General features: G+C 46.0%; 4 protein-coding genes across 4 annotated transcripts; 1 reads left to right on the top strand and 3 right to left on the bottom strand.

Moving 5' to 3' along the window:
* The first annotated feature begins 8,811 nt into the window (after positions 1-8,811).
* Positions 8,812-10,310, top strand: LOC133897646 (uncharacterized). Its single transcript, XM_062338439.1, has 2 exons — positions 8,812-9,428; positions 9,771-10,310. The coding sequence occupies exons 1-2, from the start codon at positions 9,012-9,014 to the stop codon at positions 9,801-9,803; spliced, it is 450 nt and encodes a 149-aa protein (XP_062194423.1). The 5' UTR covers positions 8,812-9,011; the 3' UTR covers positions 9,804-10,310.
* A 3,853-nt stretch (positions 10,311-14,163) lies between these two features.
* Positions 14,164-16,165, bottom strand: LOC133896989 (uncharacterized). Its single transcript, XM_062337597.1, has 2 exons — positions 16,040-16,165; positions 14,164-14,902 (listed from the first exon to the last, which is right to left on the bottom strand). The coding sequence occupies exons 1-2, from the start codon at positions 16,042-16,044 to the stop codon at positions 14,164-14,166; spliced, it is 744 nt and encodes a 247-aa protein (XP_062193581.1). The 5' UTR covers positions 16,045-16,165.
* Positions 16,166-17,999: 1,834 nt separating this feature from the next.
* LOC133896594 (ethylene-responsive transcription factor ERF109-like) lies at positions 18,000-19,044 on the bottom strand. Its single transcript, XM_062337194.1, has one exon. It carries the CDS (start codon positions 18,979-18,981, stop codon positions 18,190-18,192), a length of 792 nt encoding a protein of 263 aa, XP_062193178.1. The 5' UTR covers positions 18,982-19,044; the 3' UTR covers positions 18,000-18,189.
* Positions 19,045-19,926: 882 nt separating this feature from the next.
* On the bottom strand, positions 19,927-21,706 carry LOC133897743 (alpha-amylase isozyme 3B-like). Its single transcript, XM_062338560.1, has 3 exons — positions 21,575-21,706; positions 20,543-21,481; positions 19,927-20,435 (listed from the first exon to the last, which is right to left on the bottom strand). The coding sequence occupies exons 1-3, from the start codon at positions 21,665-21,667 to the stop codon at positions 20,154-20,156; spliced, it is 1,314 nt and encodes a 437-aa protein (XP_062194544.1). The 5' UTR covers positions 21,668-21,706; the 3' UTR covers positions 19,927-20,153.
* Positions 21,707-22,858: the final 1,152 nt, after the last annotated feature.

The raw sequence follows: 22,858 nt of genomic DNA, 5'->3' as shown, positions 1-22,858 counted from the left end.
ACCACATGACATTTGTTCTTTGTTATGTCGATCACATAAAAGATTTGGCAAACATCTTTAGCGAGTACGAAGGGTTCAGACTTGTATCCGACATATTTGAGATCAATGCTTGTGAATTCATACATGTCATTAGCGACGCCCTCGCCCCATGTACCCAACGACACCGAAACAGGGCTACCTTGAATCCCAAGTAGTTCAGCTCCCAGATCTCTATTTGACCGTAGTTTGTGCCCCTCTGTATGTTGTTGTCATAAGCATCTATATGAACACCATTGTTCTGGTATATGCTCTTCTTATCTTAGAAAATCGAGTAAAATATGTATCTGTTTATATCGTACTCTTGATATGTCATAATTGTATATAGAGGGCCCGATGCTAGTTTTTTTTATCAGAGCACTTGTAGGAGTACTCGATTGTCTAATTCGATCTCGGAACCAAATCATGGACCTTCGTATATGTTGCCTCGCAACCTAAGCTTTGGTCTGCCCCAGATTCTCTTCAAGTAGCATCTTCTTGTGCTTGTCGACATATGGGCACACTTCACTCATTTGTTGCAACACGAGGAAATGAGCTTGGTTGTATGCCTTCGGATCAGGAGTAATTGCCATCTTCCCCAGAACTTGCACACCTGTGAGCCTCCCCTTATGGCGAGACTTAGGCACACTAATTAGGTTATTTTGATCAATATACTTAACAGACCACTCTAATTCCTCTTCTGTCGCGTAACTCTGCATGATACATCTCTCAAGAAAGGCTCGATTCCTTACAAACGACTTGAGAACACCCATATATCTCTCATACAGAAACATGTGATGTAGGAACATGGGGCCAAGGTAGTATATCTCCTTCACAAGGTGAGCAGTGAGATGTACCATGATATCAAAAAAGGATGGTGAGAATTACACCTCAAGAATACATAGAGTCTCAAAGTGTCTTCTTTCTAGCTCCTCTGGTGAGTCTGGATCAAGCACATTGTATTCAATTGCATTGAAGAAAAAACACAAGCTCAGGATAGCCTCACGAACCTTTATTGGGAGGATGTTCCTAATAGCTACCGCAAGTAGTGACATCATCACCACATGGCAATCATGAGACTTCATCAAGGCAAAATTCATTTTCAGCTCTTTCACCGAAACAAGTTTTGCGATGTTGAACAAGTAACCGGAGGGAACTTTCACACTGTGCAAGAACTCATAGAATTCTTTTTTCTCCTTCTTGGAGAGAGTGATAGCTACTGGGGTAGGTGTTTTCCTTTGTCCGTATCATGTGCATAGAGCTCCGGCCTTAAACCCATTTCTTCAAAGTCAGCTCGTGCATTCTCATGATCCTTTTCTTTTCCCTTCATTTGGAGCAATGTGCCGATCAGACTCTCGCATATATTCTTCTTTACATGCTTATTGTCAATAGAGTGGTGAATATCTAATTTTTTCTAATACTCTAGCTCAAATAGTACTGATTTCTTGTTCCATATTCCTAACTGTTCATCATCTTTGGAGGATTATTTTCGCTTGCCAAGGACAACATTGATATTCTTAACCTGATTGTGGACATCTTCCTCGCTGAAATGCCTCAGAGGTAATGATTTCTCCCTTATGCCATCGAACTGCTTGTCCATATCGATGCAGCATGTACACTATTTTCTTTGAATTGTTCAACCTCAAACTACATGTGTCGTCTAAGCAATGTGGGCAAGCTTCACATTTCTTTTGCTCTGACCTGACAAGTTATGAAATGCTGACAGATCATTGATGGTGATGAACAACATGGCGTGCAAGGTAAAGTGTTCTTCCTTGTACTGATCCCAAACCTTGACGCCTTTTGACCAGAGTTTCTTAAGATTATCGACTAAAGGCCTGAGGTACACATCGATATCGTTGTCAGATTGTTTTGGTCATGATATCAAGATCGACAACATAATGTATTTCCGTTTGTTACAAAACCAGGGTGGAAGGTTGTAGATCGACAATACAACATGCCAGGTGCTATGTGAGGTACTCATGTTACCGAATGGATTCATGACATCTGTGCTCATAGCAAACCTAATATTTCTCAATTCTTCAGTGAACCAATCAAATGTGGAAACAATGATTCACCAGTCACCACGGAGCGGAATCCACCAGGTGCCGTATCATTTCATCGTTCTTACGACCCTCCTTATGCCAGCGCACCAATTGTGCCTCATTTTTTTTGGCAAACAGACACTACAGACTGGGAATTACAGGAAAATACCACACCACATTCTTAGAACCACATTTACTTTTCTTGCCTCCATCTCCATCACCATCATTATTTCTACGTTTATATCGATGGGTTCCACAAACGGGGCATTGATCCAGCTCTACATACTCTTCACAAAACAAGATACAATCCTACTTACATGCATAATTTTTTTCTATTTTCAGTCCTAAAGGACAAATTATCTTCTTCGCATCGTAGACGCTCTCGGGCACCAAGTTCCCCTCCGGTAGCATGTCGCTTAGCAGATACAGCAATGCTTCAAAACTTATGTAAGTCCAACCATGGGTTGCCTTCACCTGTAGAAGTTTTAGGTTCTCAAATATCTCTGTGTACTTCTCCTTACAGTTAGGATAAAGGGACGTCTTGGAATCCCGCACAAAGTCCTAGAATTTAGCAAATTCACCATTGTTATACCCATCCTACCACTCGACATCCCGCACCATCTAGTCCACATTCTCCACAACATCCTCGAGATCATTATCATTGAAACCTAATATGTCATCATCCTTGAGATTATGATCTATTTTACTGGATGTAAGTCCTTGATCCACACTGTCGGCATGGAGGGCCCGATCTAACTCTCCCTTGTTAAGGCCGTCCTCGCCATGTTTGTTCTAACATGTATAATTCTCTTTAAATCCACGCATGACCAAGTGTGCATGGATATTGTCTGATTTTGGAAACTTCTTATCATTCTTGCAGTCGTGATATAGACAATACATTGTCGTTTTAGACCTTTCATATCCACCAAGGCAGCACTTATGAAATTCTTCACCCCGCTCAGGTACTTCGGACAAATCCAGGTCTCAAGGTACATCCAACTTCTATCTGTCATCTACAATTAATGTAAAATATTTATTCTTCACTAACAATTACCTTAATTTTATGGTTAAGCATGCGATTAAAAATTCCATACAAATACACTATATGTGCCATCTCGCGATAGATCAGGCAAACTTAGTATCAAATCTAACATAAATACAACTCACTTGTACTAAGATTTTGAATAAATATGCAAAATAGCCAATTACAATTTAAAGCACAACAAATCTACCGAATAGGGATTAGAGGTGGAGGAAATGGGAGATGCAAACCTTGAAAGACATAGTACCAATTCAAACTTCAAATCAATAAGATATTAGAAAATCTCTCGCAGAGACAGTGAAAATCGAGACAACTATGCGGGCGAAACTGTTGAGTAACTGTTCGCCCGCACAGTGGCTGATCAGGTGTTAAAATAGATCTAAGTAATAAGTGATGGGTGATTATATTACCTATCACATATTATTTGTTATAAGTGACGGATCGTAAGGGAGACCAGTCACCTTTGTCAAGTCATAAGTGACGGGTCATGACCCGTCACTTATGACTGGTGCAGAGAAATCCACCACTTATGATAAAGTCATAAGTGACGAATTTAGTTATTACTCGTCATTCATGTTATAAGTGATGGATAATATTACGACCTGTCACCTATTATCTGTTACCTATGACGAGTAAATACCTAGTCCCGACTTGATGCGACATAAGTGACGGGTCGTATAATGACCCGTCACTTATGTGTGTCTCCTTCATCCGTTTTTCACGTAGTGTGTAGAGTATACCTAATCCGGCTGCTTTGCTTTAACGGATTGTTTTCGTTAGTAAAATACTACCCGGGGAGCTTGACTTGTCCAGGCATGCAATCTATAGGAGAGCAACGATAGTGTGCTCCCACTCGCCCAAAGGGAACGAGCATGTGTGTTCGCTTGTCCAGGCATGAGCTTTCCTTTGCAAATGTAGCAGTAATTCACTAATCAACTTCTATTTTTGCATCTGATTACTAGGGTCCTAGATTGCTGCTTAAGATCTGTTTGACATGACCTTAGATAACCTCCGCTGGTCCTCCTCCCTCCCACCTCGCCGTTGCCTGAGCAGGCCACCAGAAGCCTGCGCGACTGCAAGGACAGTGGTGGCGGGGCTTTTTCGCAGCGTCCACCCGGCTTCCTTCCCCTCCTCTCTTCTTATCTCCCTCTTCTCCCCCCCCCCCTCTCATGACCGTGGCTCCATGTTGTTGTGCCCGGCGTTCATGGCGAGCTCGGCGATCGGATCCACGATATGGTGCGCATGGCAGCGCACCATGGAGGTCAGATCTGCATGCCCAACGGTGTGACGTGGTGTCCGTGCGGCGCGACAACTGGATCTGCGTCTGCGACAGCATTGTGTGGTGCCTCAAAGCTGTGACAGCTGAATCCACGTGCGTTGCAGTGTGGCGGCTGGATTAGCGCGCTCGACGGCATGGCGCATTGGCCCAGTGGTGCGGCGGCCAGATCCGCACCCCCTACGGTCAAATCCTCACGCCCATCAGCGCGACGTGGCAGCTCGCCGGTGCAGAAGCGGATTCTGCATGCTCGATGGCTAGATCCATGCGCCGGGCATCCCAATGGTGCAGCGCAGCGACAGGGTCAGGTCTTCGTGCCTGGTGTGCTGTATTGTGCACATCTTTGTGTGCGCCCCATATTTTGCAGGTGGAAGCTTCGCCGGTCGGCTTGCTCGCGGTGGCTAGGCCATGCTCGCCTACTGTTCGATGTTCGTCTGGCAGCTGCTCGGTGCGCGCATGTCGGCGCACGCGTGTCTACATGTGGGCATGTGTTCCATCATGCTTTCCGGTCGAGTCCTATGATATCTCGATCGGCGCGGTGTGGACAGCGCGGTGCGGCAGGCATGGCGCAGGTGCCCTCAGTCCCCTTGTGCCCTGGAGGTTCCTCCCCTTGTCAGATTTCTTCATTCTCTTTGATCTGGCATGTGGGGAGCCTTATGGTATGGGGCGGCTTTGGGGTGACGTGTGCTCGTGCTGGCTGTGGCGTTGGGTGCTACGGGCGAAAGCCACACCTGGCGTTTGGCATGAGCCAGCAATGGCGACACCCTCGGGCGTCGCTTCCTCCTTGGAGGCATTTGTCGAAGGTGCTCCCCCTTCTTCGTTGTGGGATCATTCGGGTGAAAACCTTATCTTGGCCTGGACGGACGGTGGTGGTGCTTGGGGCATCGTTTCCTCCCTAGAAGCGTTGCTTGGAAAGATCCAACACCGTGTTCTAGTGGCCGATGTCATGGTAGGACCCTTCTTCGGCAATAGTTGTGAACACTTCGGGCCTCTATAAGGGGCAGGTTATCGGCGAGGCCTTAGTTCTTTTGGTGCTGCGTCGTTTTGTCCATGGGTGGACTATTGTGGAGTCAGAGTTGCTGTGTTAGGACGTCCGACGAGCTTGGCAATGATGACACGCAGTGGCCGTGGACGGGGACACGAGGACATCAAGACAGAGGCTGAGATCTATTTTGGAAAGTTGGAGTTGTTTGATCACAGCTTACAACGAGTTTGGCAACGATGACCCGTTGGTGGACTACACGTGTGTTATTTCTGGAGTGTAGCGTTGTTTATCTTTTATTGGCGCTCATGTCGTTAGATTTTTTGCTGGTTGATCCTGTTTCAACCAATCAGTTGTTAAGATTTTTTGGTCTAGTTTTTCTCATAAACTAAGTCAACTTTTTTCTTTCATAATAACAACGTTATCATTAGTGCTGTCCTCTCTCGGGAAAAAAGATCTGTTCGACAACTCGGCAGTGATGTGGTCGCGAGTCGAGACAAGCAACTGAAAATATATGCAGGCAGGGAGCCAAAGAGGGGTCATTTAGTCGGTCGCCCGTGTGGCGCGCGCCAGTAGGTCTAGTACGTAGTAAGACGCCGTAAATGACAAGGAGCCCTTGGCTGCGGCAGCAAATTTGGTGGGAGAGTGCAGACATGTTGGTCGGTCGTCGAAGTAACGACGAATTTGTACACGGGATTGGCTAAAACCGGCCATGGTCTATGGATTAACACCATTCCTGTCTGCCGAGCAGACGCCACACCATGCAAGCAAAGCGTCAAGTGATAATGTGCGATGATTCATAAAAGAGAAATTTTACGATACACTCAAATAATTGTGGACCGTATCTAGTTAGATCGGATGGCTAGAACTAAAGAAGGTGATCTGTTATCGTAGGAGGTAATATGTCATCTATAATTATTATATTTATTTTTATATCTATTGTTTTAAAAAGTTAACTGATCTACTAATTAGGATCGGATTTTTCTCCCCAAGTAGCACATACTGTTTTGGAAAGTGAACTAATCGAATCAGATTATTTTCTCCAAGTCAACTAACCAAATCTCCAACTAATCAACCGAACATGTTCTCTTGGAACAAACGTTTGGCTCCTGATCATACAGTTACCCAAGTAGCACAAATGAACCTCTTCACATGATCATGCACGTTCACATGACCGAACACGTTCCCCCAAATAGCATATGCACGCTTGGCTCCTTTACTTGGGTACATATGGTGTACTAATCCTGGAGAAGGTCGAGTATATGTTGGTTGCCCAGTTATGGAAAAAAATTGTACAACAAAATAATCATGACATGCACGTGATGGTTCACTTCAAAAGAAAACATGACAGGTACAAAAATCATGACGTGACTAAATAAAACACGTGATTGGATTTTGCTCCCTAGACTAAATTTTATAGCTCGGAATCTCCTCGCTAATTAACAGCCGGCATGACTAGCCTGTTGATATTAACGATAGCAGCCCATTAACATATTTTATTTAGCTTTTTTAATTATTTTTCCTTTAAAATCAAGAGTTCAGATTTATTTGATATCTTACCTCTGGAAGGTAAGTGGTGTACCGTAACAAGACCTTCATAAAATCAGGGGCACATGCAGCAAAGTCATGGAGGAGGTTGGTCTTCTTCCTCCTCCTCTCCTTCTTTTTCTCCTTCTCTTAAAAAAAATAGAGGGATGATTTTTATTCAGGCTAAGGGGAGTGATAGCCGGTAGGGGGCTTAGGGCATGTTTGGTTACTCGTATCAGGGGCATTCTGGCTCTGTCCGTGCGTATATTTTCGCGGAGAAGATTGTTTAGTTGTCTGCATGCACTGTTCCTTTCTGCATCAATGGATGTAATTATACGGTTGGAGTCTGACTCGATAGATACGCCCGAATCGAGCTTCTCTATGGAGTCTGATCCGATAGATGCATTTCATCTATTACAATGGTGCAACAGATCCACTCGTTAGTCTCAAGTGTAAGATTACTACATCCGCTCATGCACATAACCAAACATATTCACATGTGCAAAGTCATTACATATGCAGACATTCAAACACTCTTCTTTTCAGAGTTACTGCATCCGCTAAATTTGCTTCTATTCATCTAAGATATATGCTGCAACTCTACGAAAACCGAGACGGATAATCAAACACACCCTTATGCTCCTCCCCAACAATTCACCGCTGATAAAGTACACCTCCATATTGCCCACCACGGCAACAACCCTCCAACGGAGGCATACGCACACCACAACCCATGCATCCACTCTCCCCTGCTGCGCACCCGAGCAACATATTAAGGATATGTTTGGTTCACGTGACAGAAGACGGATGGGATCACTCGGGATCGCCCTGTCCAAGTTTTGAGTCCTATCGGATGTCTGGTTTGTGGGATTGCCCAGGATCGTTGCGTCCAAGATTTCTTCAAAACCTAGACGAGTCAATCCTTCAAAAAGGAACCGGACGAAGCCATCTAGGTCACTCGCCGAGACGCCCGCTGTTGCTAGCCTGTTTTTTTTTATAAATCGGGAAGCATTTTATATATTCATAAACTGTTGCTAGCCTGTTGTTTGTAAGTATGTTCAATTTTTTATTTAATTCTCAATTTTATTTGAGAGTACAAGAATAGACATTTTTATAAGTAAATTAGAGCTTACTAGCAACCCGTTTTAATTGGTTTGATCCATAAAATCTGATCCAATAAGCTTACTTTTATAACTTTTAGCAATTTTTAATGCTTCGAATAAATTCCCAAAAATCTGAAAAAATCAATAATATCCAAATAAGCCTACTTTATAACTTTTAGCAATTTTTAATGCTTCGAATAAATTCCCAAAAATCTGAAAAAATCAATAATATTTTTCTCATATGATGTACTAATTTATAAAAATATTTTTAACCCTAGATTATTTAGTTAAAAAGTGAGTTCCTTGGTAATGCTCAATTTATATGTATTTTTATCATTTCATGTGATCTTCTTTTTTAATTTAATTTAAATTCAAACAAATTCAAACATGCACAAATTCATCCAAATACTTATAAAATGCATATAAATGTGAATGGGTCATCATATCCACTCTAAACTCATCAACTAAACAGAAAACTGACTCATTCTATCCACTCCAACCTCATCAATCAAGTAGAAAACTAGTTTATCTCATTCATCTTAACTAAACAGAAAATTAAATCATCTTATTAAAAAAACATAAATAACCATATCCTATCTAACCTGGTGCTCCAATCATACTCACCCTAAGAAAATCTCGCAGGCATGCTATATCGGTCCACCATCCGACGACGCCTGTTCCGTCCGTCAATCATCCCATGCATGCGCGCAAGAGCGGCCGCCCCATGCCCGCACCCGCGCACGCTTCTCTCCCGGCGCCCGGCCGGCCTCCCACTATATATCGTGCCCCGGAGACAACCCCACCGCCCACGCCACGAGAGCTACTCATCGCTCACCTCGCAAAAACATAAGTACAGCGCCACTGGCGACACACACACAGATGCGAACTAGCTAGCTCCACTCACAAGCTAGAGTGTACCGTCTATCCTCTTTTCTCCTAGCTTGATTCTCGCGCAGGAGCTAACGCAAGGTAGTCGGGGGTGAGGAGAGAGGAGCTAAGCTAGCGCGTGTGCAGGCTATGCATGGCATGTGTTAATAACATGTACAACCCGGAGCACCACCAGCACCAGTCGTTCATGGCGCCGCGGATGTCCTTCTCCAGCGACTTCGCGGTCGAGCCGCCGCCGCCGGCTGCCACGCGCGGCGGCGCGCCGGGGGACGCGGACTTCGAGTTCTCGGTCGGCAGCCACCCGATGATGGACGCCGACCAGCTCTTCTCCAAGGGCCGCCTCCTGCCGCTCCGGGAGGCCCCGCACGGCCACGGCGCCGGTAGCGGCAGGCCCGTGACGCTGCGGGAGGAGCTGCGCGCCGACGACTGCCACGGGCGCGCGCCCCGCGCGCCCAACATCCGGTGGAAGGAGCTGCTTGGCCTCAAGAAAGCGCCCAAGAAGCCCGCCGCCGCCGAAGCTGACGCTGGCACGTCGGCCGACGCCCATATGGTAAGGTCGCACTAGATCCTTCGAACTTCATTTCGTACCAGTCCAAGTACCACCTTAGTTAGTGCATTGTCTTGTCCCATTAGCATGTGGCCGGCATTGGCGATTTGGCGTTTTTTAATTCATGAAACTACCTGCAAACCCTGCAAGAGCCTGCGTGCCGTAGGTACTTTCTGCATCCAAGATTTCATTTCTCCAAGTTACTAGTAATTAGGAGCATGAAGCATAGCATGTGCTAGAACTCATAGTACAGAACGCGAGATGGCACAGAAATTTTGAAGGCGCCACTGCCACTCGTGTCATTTTTTTCTGCTCATAGTGACAAGAAATGTATGCAACTCGCAGGATCTTGGAGGCCAGGGCGGCACGAGAGACTGATCGAAACAACAAATGTAGCGATGGATGTAAGGAGTGACTGGTGAAGTATTGCACGGTTAATTGGGCGGTTACATATGTGCCTTTCAGCTAGATGTTCATCATCTGCTTGTTGATGATTTGGCATCTAGCTTGCTTGCTCGATCACTGCTTAATCGGAGGAGCTATGAAGACATCTGGGGGGCACGCGTATGCATTTGATTTCCTTTTACCTCTCTGCTGGTTTTTTTGGGTGTAAAAGGGAATTTTGATCCTTAATTTTGGGTTTGGTCGTCGATCGGGTAGATGGATGGATGAATGCTTGGTCGTATGCAGTCAAATTAACTCCGCTTGCTGTGCCTCTCTGAGGTCAGTTAAATGTAGTATTTTTCTTCCCACATGATGTGGTCCAGTACGTGTTGTTTAGCTGTTCCCATGCTTGTCTGCTTTTGGCACAGACGCACCTCCCTCCCCGCTTTTACCATGTACAAAATGTTTGTAGCTTAGCTAGCACTAGTAGCTCAATTTGAGTTCAATGGAGGACATTGGTTTCAGTTTTATCATTTTCTTTGATTGCAACACACTGGTGTCACATGAAAACACGATTCGTGTTGGGATAGTCGATCCCACATCCGTTACGCGTGTTAGCTAGATGATGAGGTACTACTTCTTTTGCTAGTGTTAGCTAGATGATGAGGCTGAACAACATTGAAATGTGGAAGAGATCATCCTAAATGCTCCTGTTTAACTGCCAAGTGCGCAAACTAGCTTAATTGTGCTGGTCGGCGCACCAAAGGTTCAAACAAAAAACAGAAAGCGTGCAGATTTGGAGCCACTAGCTAACTGGCACGGGTGCATCTATAATCGAATCCACCCTCGTGCAGGTCCAGCCTGCCCAGCATCCGGAGGGCATTAGTTTTTTTGCCGCTACGAGGAAGTGACAATTGCTCATTTACTAATCTGTCCTATATACATAGACTCAAAACGATCCGTATATTATCCTCAACGACCATTGTCACTTCTTTAAAGTGGCAACTGAGTAATTATCTCTCATCTGGACCTCTTGTCCACTTGCGCGGAGAGGTAAAGCTAGGGCAGGCCGGGGCTGCAAGGCCCCCGCGCATCTCCCCCGCTGTCGCGTAACGCTCCTCCTCCTCCCACCTGGTGATCACCGGCACAGTGTTCAAATTTATGAGGTGACTTAGCTGTCAATCCTGCCGTGCCGTCCCACTGCCATCACGCTCGATCTCTGGTTGACAGGACAGAAACAATTGCCCGCATCTCTGGCGTACTTATTTTCACGGCAGGGAGCCAGGGGAGGGGCCGGCGGGAGCGGGACAGCTGCTGCGCCCGCGGTCTCTCTTCTGATTTGAATGGAACGGGGCCGACCCGATTCGAATAATGATGGTGGAGGCGTCTTTATCCTTGGTCCGCGGCGTGGCGCTGGTGCAGACCGTGCAAACGTGGCCCGGGCGAAAAGGCCAGGCGTGAGGTCTTGCTCTCTCTGCGTGGACCGTCTTCACTTGTGTGGTGTGTCCTGCAAAGGTGAAGTTTTATCACTGCAGACCGAGTATCCTCCCGGCCCTCGAGCTGGACTAGCTTCCGGCATCGAACTCGTGCTTGATGCTGCGAAGTGTGAACTCGCAACTTCGTCAAGCGTACTTACGAAAGGCGAAAGCAACTCAAGAAACAGTGAGAGGAAAGGAGAAGCTTCGGGTTTTCCCGTCTTAGTTTCTTGATGTTTTCACGGGTCAGGGCCTCCAAGCCATTAGTGTTCCAGATTTCTATGGAACACAGCTAAAATCTTGGCCAAACATAAGGTACCAGTAGAAGTACTGGTAGAAGGCTTCGAAGGCCAACTTGATTCATCTGGCAATGCGGATGATTTGGATGCAGACAATAGTACTGGACTGGGCTGGTACTGGATGGCATGCTAGAATCGGCCCTTGATTGCACTTCTGGTACTTTCCTTCTTTTTTGAAAGCTTACTACTGGTACTTTCTAGCCTAATCCGCCGGGCACGAGTGATATGGGCCTGACAAGATTGTTCGACAGCCAACAGTTGGGCCGGAGCCAAGCGCGGACGTGATATGAGATGGGCGGAGGCCTACGGGACCCATTTTTTCATGTAATGGGGTTCCATCATCAAATGTTAGCTGTTCCGATCACTCGGCAGGAGACAACCAGGATGGATTCAATCCAGAAATCGAGCGAGAATCTATTAGCTATAGCAACATTAGAGGTACAGTAAAAAAATATCTATAATACATTAAATAAAAAAATGAGTGAGGCCCATGTCCCACTCCTATAATAATAGGTCTGCTCCTAAAGACAACATCACTTAATTTACTACGACCAAGCTGTCAAAAAAACCGAGGCATAAGCAACGGAGATTTGCATCTTACACAACGTGACGGTTACTTCGAGCGGAGAAAAAGTGAGCTCCCCAGAGCCCCCAAAAGTACTCTGCTCCGCTCATGCACCAAGGCCAGCATCGTCGCTTCCTTAACCCCTAGCTCCCCTTTGCGGCACAAACAAGGGGCGACGAAGGAATGGATAGGAATTCGATGCGGCTGCCTCGCCTGCCGTTGTGCCTGCCGCTGCAGCCGCAGCCGTCGGCGAAGAGCGTCGCATGCCCCGTCGGATTGCTCGTCGCACTCTGCTTCACGACACTTCCGCTTTTCCTCACGCTGTCACCCAGGCGGCCGGCCTGGTCCGACGTGTGGTAGCAAATGGGCATCAGAGTAACCGTGAGCACGGTACGTGCGTGAGCGCGTGCGTCCTCTTTGTGTACGCAGCAATTCGCAGTTGCACACAACAATGTGTGCTCGCTCACTTGTCGACCCATGCAGATCAGGATACGACGAAAGAATAAGAGCCCCCCACCGAGATGGGACATTCTCCTAGGCGGGCTCCTCTCGCCGGACATTGACCAGAACTCATGCCTGAGCCGGTTGTTGGAATTTTTTATTGTGGTCATCATATCCTAATTAACATTCTATTTGACTGAGTCACCTCTAGCGTTTTGATTGAAAGTGTAGCTAGTTGATAGTTGTGATCACGTCTCACGTGTGCTATATAAATAAGGGAAGCTGGTACCTCACAGGCTAAGGTTTTCCTGTGAGGCTTAGTCTTCCTCGTACACTTCTAAAACCCTAGCGATTATTACGAGCGCATCAGTGAGACGAAGACCGCCGCCGCCATCGTCGTCACCACCAACTATGTTAGGACGCCGTTGACCCCTTCATTAACACGTACAACATCACACCAACAACAATCTCCATCAACTTACCATCTTTGCCGGCGCCTCCATTGCGACATTCTCATCAACGTGAACGACTACACAACAATCTACCCTAAGGCATGGGCTCCTAATGGTTTCATCGAGATTCGGTATGTATTCAGCTTCCACTCTTATGGTGTTCATGCTTAGGGTTAGCTAATTATGATGATTATATAAGAAGCTTAGGCTAACATTTAGTATCAGAGCTTACTAGCCCTAAGATGAACCCAGCTCGATCAAATTTTACCTATTTATGTCTCAAGTCAGAGCAATTAGTGATGATTGATGTTAATTGAACCGTTTTTGTTTATGAATTAGCACTATTTGTACAAGTTTAAGGTGAATTAGCTTTGCTTTAGATGAATTATTTGTTTGCCATGATCAATTAGACCCAGATTGATGTGATTAGGACCCACATTCTCATGAATTAGAATAATTAGGCTTGAATTAATGTATTTTGATCATGAATTAGATGTTATTTATGTATAAATATGTGTGTTTGTGTGCTCTTTAGACTCGGGATGTGACTAATTGGGCTTAGTTTGGGGAAATCAAGCTCGTGTAAGCAAGTAGAAGAACATGAATGGGGAAATCAAGAAATCCTAAGACAAAACAACCCTAAGAAACCCCAACCCCCCCCCCCCCCCCCCTCCAATTAGAAATCCCCAAAACCCTAAATCCTTTGACCCTAAATCCCTAACCCTAGAAGCAAATCCCTAAACAGGAACCCTAGACTAAGCAAGGAAATGGGGGAAAGAATTACTATTTTTGCACATCTTGTCGTCGTTATGCCCGCCAGAGCCTCCTATTATTCTTCTTCGACGGGACCTCCTCTACTCCTTAGTCGCACGCATGGATCATCTAGACCTTGGTCGCATCGTCGTCGTCTCCTTGCGTGCATTGCAAATCCACCGGAGTACGCCTCTCCTTCGTCGCGCGCACGTCGCCTTCACAAGACCACCACAGACTGGCTCGATGGAGCCACGTGCGACAATAGTTGCACGCATGCACCACAGAGCTAACCCATGGTGATGCCTATTTATCTTCCTCTAGCTCTCTATCTTACTCCTTTTCACCTGCGGCATTGCGTCACCAGAGCCCTTATGGCGGCCGCTTCATCTCTCTCTCACGCTTGCGGCCGTGGAGCTCTCGGATAGAGACAGAGAAAATGAAGTTAGGGTTAAGGTTTTCTGGGCACTCGTATTTTTGTTCTGACCAAAACCGCCAGATAACTTTCCAATCAGATCCAATAGCTCGGGGGCTCTCGAGAGAGTTGGGCCACGTCCTGCGCTGGTGGGCCGTGCGCAAATGCAAGAATGCCTCTTTCCAGTCAAGAATGCCTCCAAATTTGCTTATAGCATCTTTAACAGATTCTATTGGTGCCCCAGTGTCAACATGGACTCTATTATCTTTAGACTGAATGAAGCGCTCAGCAATCTCCGCCGCCTTATAAATGTTTCTTTCCGCTGAGTTATTGTGACTTATTCCCTTCCCTTCAAGCAGGTTATGGCGATCCTCCTCTCCATTGTTTGCATATAAATCATTAATTGCAAAGGAACTTAAATCCTCACTAAAATGTCTAGTGTGACAATGGCAGTTTCTTCCCTTCCCTTCAATTTGGTCATCGCTATTCTGCTCTCCATTGTTCACACTCAAATCATTAACTGTAAGGGAAATTAGATCTTCACTTAAATGTCTAGTATGAATAGCTCGGGGACTTTTAGGAAAATCAAGGGCAGTAAGTGGCTCTGAATCAGTCAAGCTTGGCACTAACTCAACGGTATCAGGAGCAACAGATACTTGTGGCACCAGCACCTCTTCAGCGTTCACTCCCTCCATTCTGCAGCATGCAGGAGATTACTAAATGACGCGTCCAGAAAATTATCATGGATTGAGTTCCCAGTGAATACCTGGCAAGCAATTACCAGGTTAGTTAAAGGAAATGCTGTTGAAGAGTCTCACTAATCCATGAACAACAACAACAACTGAGCCTTTTGTCGCAAGCAAGTTCAACTCATAATCCATGATATTTACCAATATTATATGAAAGAGGCTAAAAGCGGTTTCTCGACAATGAAAAAGAGATGGATTCACTTACTAGTTACAAAGCAAACATTTTTAACCATTTTAATGAGCGCAACCTTCTTCTATCTATCATGTAAATGCTTGAGCATTTTCATAGGAAAACTAGAGTAGTAAAGCTCTACCAGAAAAGTTCCATGTGCATTGCTTTTAACAATTACGGAAACTGATTTGATCTAATCAGTTGTATTCTACTCTGTGCTAACACCCTTGGATAAGCAATACATTCACTTATTGCTCACTTTTTTTGACACGCAATATTGAAAATTGAGGCCCCACTTGGAACACGGGAATTTCGTAGGATTTCTGCAGGATTTATACTGATTCATGTGAGGTTCTTGCAAAATTCCACTGCCCAAACAGGGCCTCAACCAAATAGTCAAGAATTGCACGGCGGCAGGGGAAGCTATTTACTGTCCATGTTGACTGGATCATCAAAGCATGAGGAAAGCTATGCATCTCGATGAATTCAAGAGGCAAGCAACACTATTCTGAATACTGAAGTTCCCAAAACTGATGGTCCCAAGGAACTTCTATGGACTACTTCTCTGGCATATATTTGAATTGGACTTAGGCAATCATAGTACTAAAATGTGCACAATCAATTTGTACAAATGTGCGGTATGGTAAAATTTTGCAATCCACCATGGCCTTAGGAGTTCAGATTGTTATCAAGATTGTTAATTTCACATGGTTCAGACAATTTGGTATTCTCCAGGAAGAGAAAAATGTTGACTCCAAGTCGCGAAAGAAAAATTCTCGTCACCCATGATGCATCCAGGAAGGTAAATACAATCAATGTTTGCCCAAACTGATGCACGTCATGTTGCAACAGCAAAGTATAACATGTAAACCAATCAACTGGAGAAAAGTAGGAAACATGAATATGCAATACCTCATTTGAGACCCTTTTCTCTATTCCCCTTCATGGCATGCAGTTCTTCAATGAAAGGAGAGAGAAAATTTCAGATTGGAGCTCGGGGTGGGGAGAGGAGAGGGGCAGTAAGAAACGAAGTGGTGGCAAGGCTATTTTTGGGACGTGGTTTGCCTCTGCTCCACAGTTTTCTAGCGTAGATTAGGGGAGAAAGATGGAGCGAAAGGCCCAATATACACGGCGAAATCCAAGGTATCACCGATAGACGCCCGTTCGGGAGGGATGCCTCCCGAACGGGCACCTTTGTACTATGTATAAATTCAGCATCAATCAATTAGAAAAATGAGTTCAAATCTATGTTCTATCTACTATTACATTTTGTAATCCAAATAATCTCACAACAGACACTTCCTCTCTCGCCGCGTATGACGAATCGGACCCAACAACCGCATAGCTGGAGCCGCGGGCCACGTCGCGCCACACGCGGCTAGTGTTGCGCTTATCAGAAACCAACCAGAATCCACGGCCCCTCGTGCGCGCCAGGGCCACAGACCCACTCGCTAATTTGGCCTTCTTTCTCCGCCTCTGTTGGTGGAAATTTTTATTATTTTATATCGAAAATAAAAAATGCAAAACTCGGCTCCCGTTTGGAAGACGGCATCAAATACGTAGCTCTTCCAATAGATGACATCTTAAAAAAAAAATAAAGATATCACTCTTCCGACGATCGGCAACTTAAAAATTCAAAAAATATTATGTTCTATTTTCCTTAAAATTCAAAACACTATAGAATTAGTTATAAAAAATTCTGAAAAAATGTATGTTGTAAAGGATGCTATGATCTTCTCTAAAAAATTTGGACAAAAATATGATTTGTACAATAGGAAACAAAAATAATAAATTTCTCATTGTAAAAGTAATTGCTTGAATTGATTTTTTTTAGAGATAGATTATAGCATTTTTTTACAATATACTTTTTTTCCAAAAAAATTCATGACTATTTTCATAGTGTTTTGAATTTTGAGATTAATGAAATGCATTGTTTTTTATTTTTTAAGCTGTTATCTGTTGGTAGGACAATATATTTATTTTTTTTAAAGATACTGCCCAGGCGACATTTGGTGTCTTCCTTTCAAACGGATGCCTAATTTTACAATTTTGTTATTTTCAAAATATAAAATAAAAGGCTCTCTCTTGGTGGCGTCGAGGCAGGCGGCGGCAGCACGTTGGAATCACCCAAACCGGGGGTCGGCCCGTCTTGCGTTGCACATGCTCCTACTTGGCGACGGGGGTGACGACTGACGAGTAAGCGCTCAATCGCTCGTCGGTCCTTGGAAACGAGTTGACGAGTTGCTGCCGTGGTGCACGGTGCACCTGCGCTTGCTGCTCCACTTTCACTGTCGCTCTCGGTGGTTGGCCGGTAGTTGCCTGCTTGTCGCTATGTACTGCAGCGTTTCTATTTTCGACGCGAAAGACTGTATTACTTCTGTTATTTTTACTTATCCTTTACCATATCGATACATCTTTAAATATATGTTACTATTATTTTTTACAACTAAATTTTAATAAAAATTGATAAAAATTAAATGATATCAAAGTATTTTTATGATAAATTCACTACCATCATTTTTATGTGATAAATTTTAATAATTTTGTATATATTAGTGATCAAAGTTTCTAAAATTTAACTACACATTCTATGATATTCTATGGTGACACGTATTTTTGAGACCAGAGTTAGTATTATATGCTGGTCTTTTCCCACATGATTTACAGTGCGGAAGATGGCTCAAACGAGCGTCAGCTGACAACTACTCTACCATGTTTGACCTGAAACGTCAAAGATCACTTTCCTCTTCTGACGATTTGTGATTTTTTTTTTAACCAGATACTATTATGATCGATAAACAGTAAACTCTTCAGTCACCAACTAGATCCAACAGCTGAAATGTACTATCAGACTATCAGTCCTATCAAACAGTGCACCAAAAAGATATCTATTGAAAAAATTATGTATCCATTAATTCACAACAAAAGAACGTCACTCCTCTATCAAATTGATCCAACTCCGACGAACCAACTAGCTATGCTTTGTTCAATGCTATACGAAATAATCTTGTTCTCAGTCAGTCTACTCCAAGATCTGATCTTAGTCTTGTGTACAACAGCGCTCAAATACTAGATACTGCCCCGGAAAATGGCGCGAACCAGAGGTCCGCCTCATCCAGCTTCATCAGATCCTGCAGGCCTTCCCACAGCTGATCGCCCGCTTCGTCCACACCACCCAGCTGCCACTCCTCCGGCGTCCTCTCCTCGGCGTCCGCACTGAGCGGCGACGGCGTCAGTACCACGGTTTTCGCCGTCGTGATAGAATTGGCATGGCTCGGCAAAGGCTCGTGGTACGCGAAATTGAGCTTCGCGCGCGGTCCCCGGAACTCGAGCGCGGCGCAGTCGTAGGCCCTGGCGGCCTCCTCCGCTGTGTCGAACGTCCCGAGCCACTTGCGCGCCGCGCGCCGTGGGTCGCGGATCTCCGCCGCCCACTTCCCCCACGGCCGCTGCCGCACGCCGCGGTACATGTTCTTCTTCCTCGTCCGCCGCTTCATCTCCCCTCCTGCTGCTGCTCCCACCACCGCCGTCGCCGTTTGACCCGTGCCGAAGTTCACTTCCCGTACCAGCTCCGGCGCCCCCGCCTGATGATCACCCGCAAAGAAGTCGCACCCGAGGCAGCCGTCGATGCCGCACATCCCGCACACCTCCCCGCCCGCCACCATGACGACCTCCGGCGGCGCCGTGCTGTACCCGGACAGGACGTGCCGCAGCGCCGCGACAATGATGCCGTGCTCCTGCTCGGGAGAGATCAACCACCGGCCCTCTGCGTAACTCGAAATCTGTCTCCCCTGATCGTCGACCTGCGCCTTGCGATCTTGCTTCGCAGCCATGGCGGAGATGAGCTTCTTGGTCATGTCCGAGCTTTGGTGAGTCGAGGCTTGGAGTGTGTTTGAACTCTGAACTGAAGCGGGAAGTGGCAGGTGGAGGCGCTTATATAGGTAGTCGAACATCGAGAGCCACACGGCGACACGGTGCGTACGTGCAGAGTGGCGCAGAGTGTGGAAACGTGTGGATGCGGAGGGGCGCGTGTGTGATTGTCTGGAGTTGAGTGGTGCTGACGTCCTCGCATAGGCAGATGAAGGTGGAGGCAGGGAATTTTTTTTCTATATGTATATTCGATATATTTGATTTATCAGGTCTATTGTTGGATCCGGTAGAAAAAAATTAGCATATTTATTATTATTTTATTTAAATTTATATAAATTTATCCGATATATAGGATATATCAGATTATGTGAAGTTGAGTGGTGCTGACGTCCTCGTATAGGCAAATGCAGGTGGAGACAAAGAATTTTTTTGCCATGTATATTTGATATATCTAGTTTATCGGGTTTATTATTGGATCTGGTAGAAAAAATTATCATATTTACTAGATTTTATTTAAATTTATCTGAATTTTATTCGGTATATAGGTTATATCTGATAAATAATTTTTACTGGTGACCTTTTAAATTTTATTTATCGGTTAAAAAAAACTCTTGTGGAGACTGGCTGCGATGCGAGATTGCGAGGTGAAGGGGGACAGGGACTGGGTCACTGGGCAGCAATTTGAGCGGTGGAATAGTCAAAGCGGGTCCACGAGTTTGGTGACGTGGCTCATTCGTCGCAGTAGCCATTTGCTTCGAGAACCTGGCCCCATTGACTTTTTTGCCCTTTACACTGTTCAACCCAATCATCAGGTATTCAGGTGGGGTCTTCTCTCTCTCGGTTGACCCTTTAACAAAAAAACGCTCATTTGTGCTTAGAGTTTGTAAAAGGGAATTGTCCCAAAAAGATGAAAGTGTCAACATCACCGGGTGTTTCAGCTTAATAAGAATCATCTATTCATGTTCGTTTCCTCATTTCAAGAGGTTCCAATAATTCCCAGGTCAACAAAATACATGGAAGCATTAGAATCTTCTTTCAATAATGAACTGAAAGAAGCTTAGTACAATCATATCCAACTTATTTATTTAATCTCGCTTAAATTTCTTTTCCAGGCTCAAATAGTCCTGAAAAAATAAAATCCTTTAGTGGTTAATTGGATCTAGTGATGACGTCCCGCTGGAACTCCGAGACCACTCTTCTCCCAGACGCTGTAGTTGCTGCCATGAGAAACGGCATGGAAGTCCGAGGGGATCAGGTTCCCAACATCGTACCGTGACCCAATCTTCACGATAACTTTGTCGTCGATCATGGCGACGTAGAGATCGCCTTCGGCTGCAAGGATGTCCAGCTTGCTCCCCGGGTGGATCCCGTTTCTTGACCGTACTGCAGCCAACGCGCTGATCTCCTGCTTCAGGTTCCAGTCGAAAACATGGTCGTACAACTGAATACAGAATCACCAGTGGCACAGTGTCAGTTGGAGGTTAATTATGGCTAAGATAGTTGGGCATGGCCATGGCCATGATGGTGTTGCAATTGAGTACAACTTACGATGCAGGGAGTTCCTGGGTGAGTGAGAATGTAGGCGTAGCCCTGCATGACCTTGTCGGAGGGGAAGGGCCACGAGTTCTGTGTGGAGCCCGTGTCGTGGTTGTCGACAAAAGTGACGGCCTTCTCCGGCAGCCAGCCGATCATGCCCGGCGCCTTGCCGTTGCCGTCCTTCATCCGCCACAGCTCGCCTTGGACGGCCGCCTGCAGCACGCCCTTGGTCGTGAAGTCGAACGCCGTGGCGAGGCCGCCCACGGACTGCGCCCAGTTCACCAGCTCCTGCCGGACCGCGTCCTGGTTGCTCGACGGCTCGCCGTTGCCGTCGTAGCGTAGGGAGCTCCAAATCTCCGCGACGACGAAGGTGGGCTCAGTGTTGTTGACGTACACCTTGGCGACGGCGGCCGAGTATCCCTTGGCAAAGTCGAGGCGCCAGCCGTCGAAGCCGAGGTCGGACTTGAGCCAGTTGAGCCAGTCGGAGAGCTCCTGCTGCACGCGCGGGTTGAGGTGGTCGATGTCGGGCGCCGCGGCGAAGTCCGCGCCCGTGTCCCGGTGGCCGCGGCCGTTGGAGTACTGCGTGTCGTCGCTGCAGATCATGTCGGGGCCCCAGTCGAGGCGGCTATCGGTGGTGCCGCCTTCGAAGACGCAGTAGATTCCGCGGCTGTCCTTGTAGTCGGCGCACCGGTGGTTGATCACGACGTCGGCAACGCACTGGATGCCCCTGGCGTGGAAGGCGGCGATGAGCGACTTGAGCTCCGCGTGGGTGCCATACTTGGACGCGTCCAGGTCGTACAGCCGGCCCGGCATGTACCCCTGCGGCGCCACGGAGTGCGACGGCGGCGGGAGCCAGACGTGCGTGGCCCCGGCCGCGGCGATGTCGTCCACCCGCCCCTTCAGGAAGTTGTACCACCCGCCTTGCTTCTTCCACGACTCCCAATTGAACCCCTGCATCAACACTCAAGTCCAGAGCTCTTCCTAATGAGCGCATGGCGCGTAGTCCAGCTACGTGATAGAGTAGCTGGAAGAGAGGTTGCCTACCTGGAAGAGGACCTGCGATTGGGCCAGCTGGGAGCCCAAGCAAAGCAACACCAACACGAGGAGACTGCACATTGTAGCCAAGTGCTTCGCCATTTGCTCTTGTTCTAGCTTGTTGCTCTCCTGCCTTGCAAGAGACTTGGCTGTGTGTGGAGCACCGTGCTCGTGCATGGCAATTTATAGGCCCACCAGATCGTGTAGCGGATAAGCTCCGTTGCTTGAAACGAGAGGAACGGCATATCGTTGACGGGAAAAGTATAGCTGCTGCCGTGGCACATTCAAGAGGGGATAAAAAGGCGCGTGAGACTTGGGATCGCGTGTGGTGTAGGGACGCGGCGAACCACTACGGGTGGGGTGATCCGTTCAAGAGCGCGCTTTTGGGTGCTTACAGTTCGTTTGGTTCTCTTTCGTCATGATCGAGTGTTCGCCCGTTACGTAGATTGTCCTTTGGCTGTTTCATTGAATCGCCCATGCATAAGCATTTGGATGATATATATCTGTTGTAACATCCCCTTTTTCTTAAAAAAACACCAAAAATGTAGATATAGTGTGAAAAATCAAATTAAAATGTATCTTAATTTGTAGGTGATTAGTGATTGACAATATTATTATTTTAGTTTTGTTGATTTGTGATTTGTATTAGCATAGTTAAATACTGTAATTATGATCATGACTAATTAAAATTATGGAGAAAATAGAGTTGACGTTTTTATCTTCGAGTCCAGAAAAATTGCGTATGCCAGATGGTCCGGCGCTGGGCAATTTGTGCACGTCGGGTGATCTGACACTCAGAAAGATTTCACACCGGAACATTTTAACTCAGAAGTAAAAGTTGAAGTACACGTCGGATGATTTGACGATAAAGTGAAGAGAATGACAGACTATTTCTTGTAGAAAGATTACAAAATACGTTCTGGCAAGAATGTACACGTTGGATGGTCTAGCGATAGATAAATAGACACACCAGAGTATTCCATCCTAGAGGCAAAGATTGAAGTGTATATTAAATGATCCGACAATAAAGTAAAGTGAACGCTGGAACTTTTCTTGCAAAGAGGTTGCAAACTAGCTCTAGTGAACTTATACTCGATGTATGGTTTGACGTTCAAAGGGATGAACGCCGGATGCTTCGCCAGAGCATTTCTTGCAGATAGATTACAAGATGGTTGATCTAGGGAAGAAGTGTACACCAGATGGTTCGATGCTCAGAAGCTGTGAATACCGGATCATCCGATGTTCACGATTTTTCTGAGATTTGTCTTATGCTAAGGATTTCGATATGGAACT

This window comes from Phragmites australis, chromosome 17 (assembly GCF_958298935.1).
Source record: "Phragmites australis chromosome 17, lpPhrAust1.1, whole genome shotgun sequence".
Classification (NCBI taxonomy): Eukaryota; Viridiplantae; Streptophyta; class Magnoliopsida; order Poales; family Poaceae; genus Phragmites; species Phragmites australis.
This window is presented reverse-complemented; position numbering and strand designations above follow the sequence as displayed.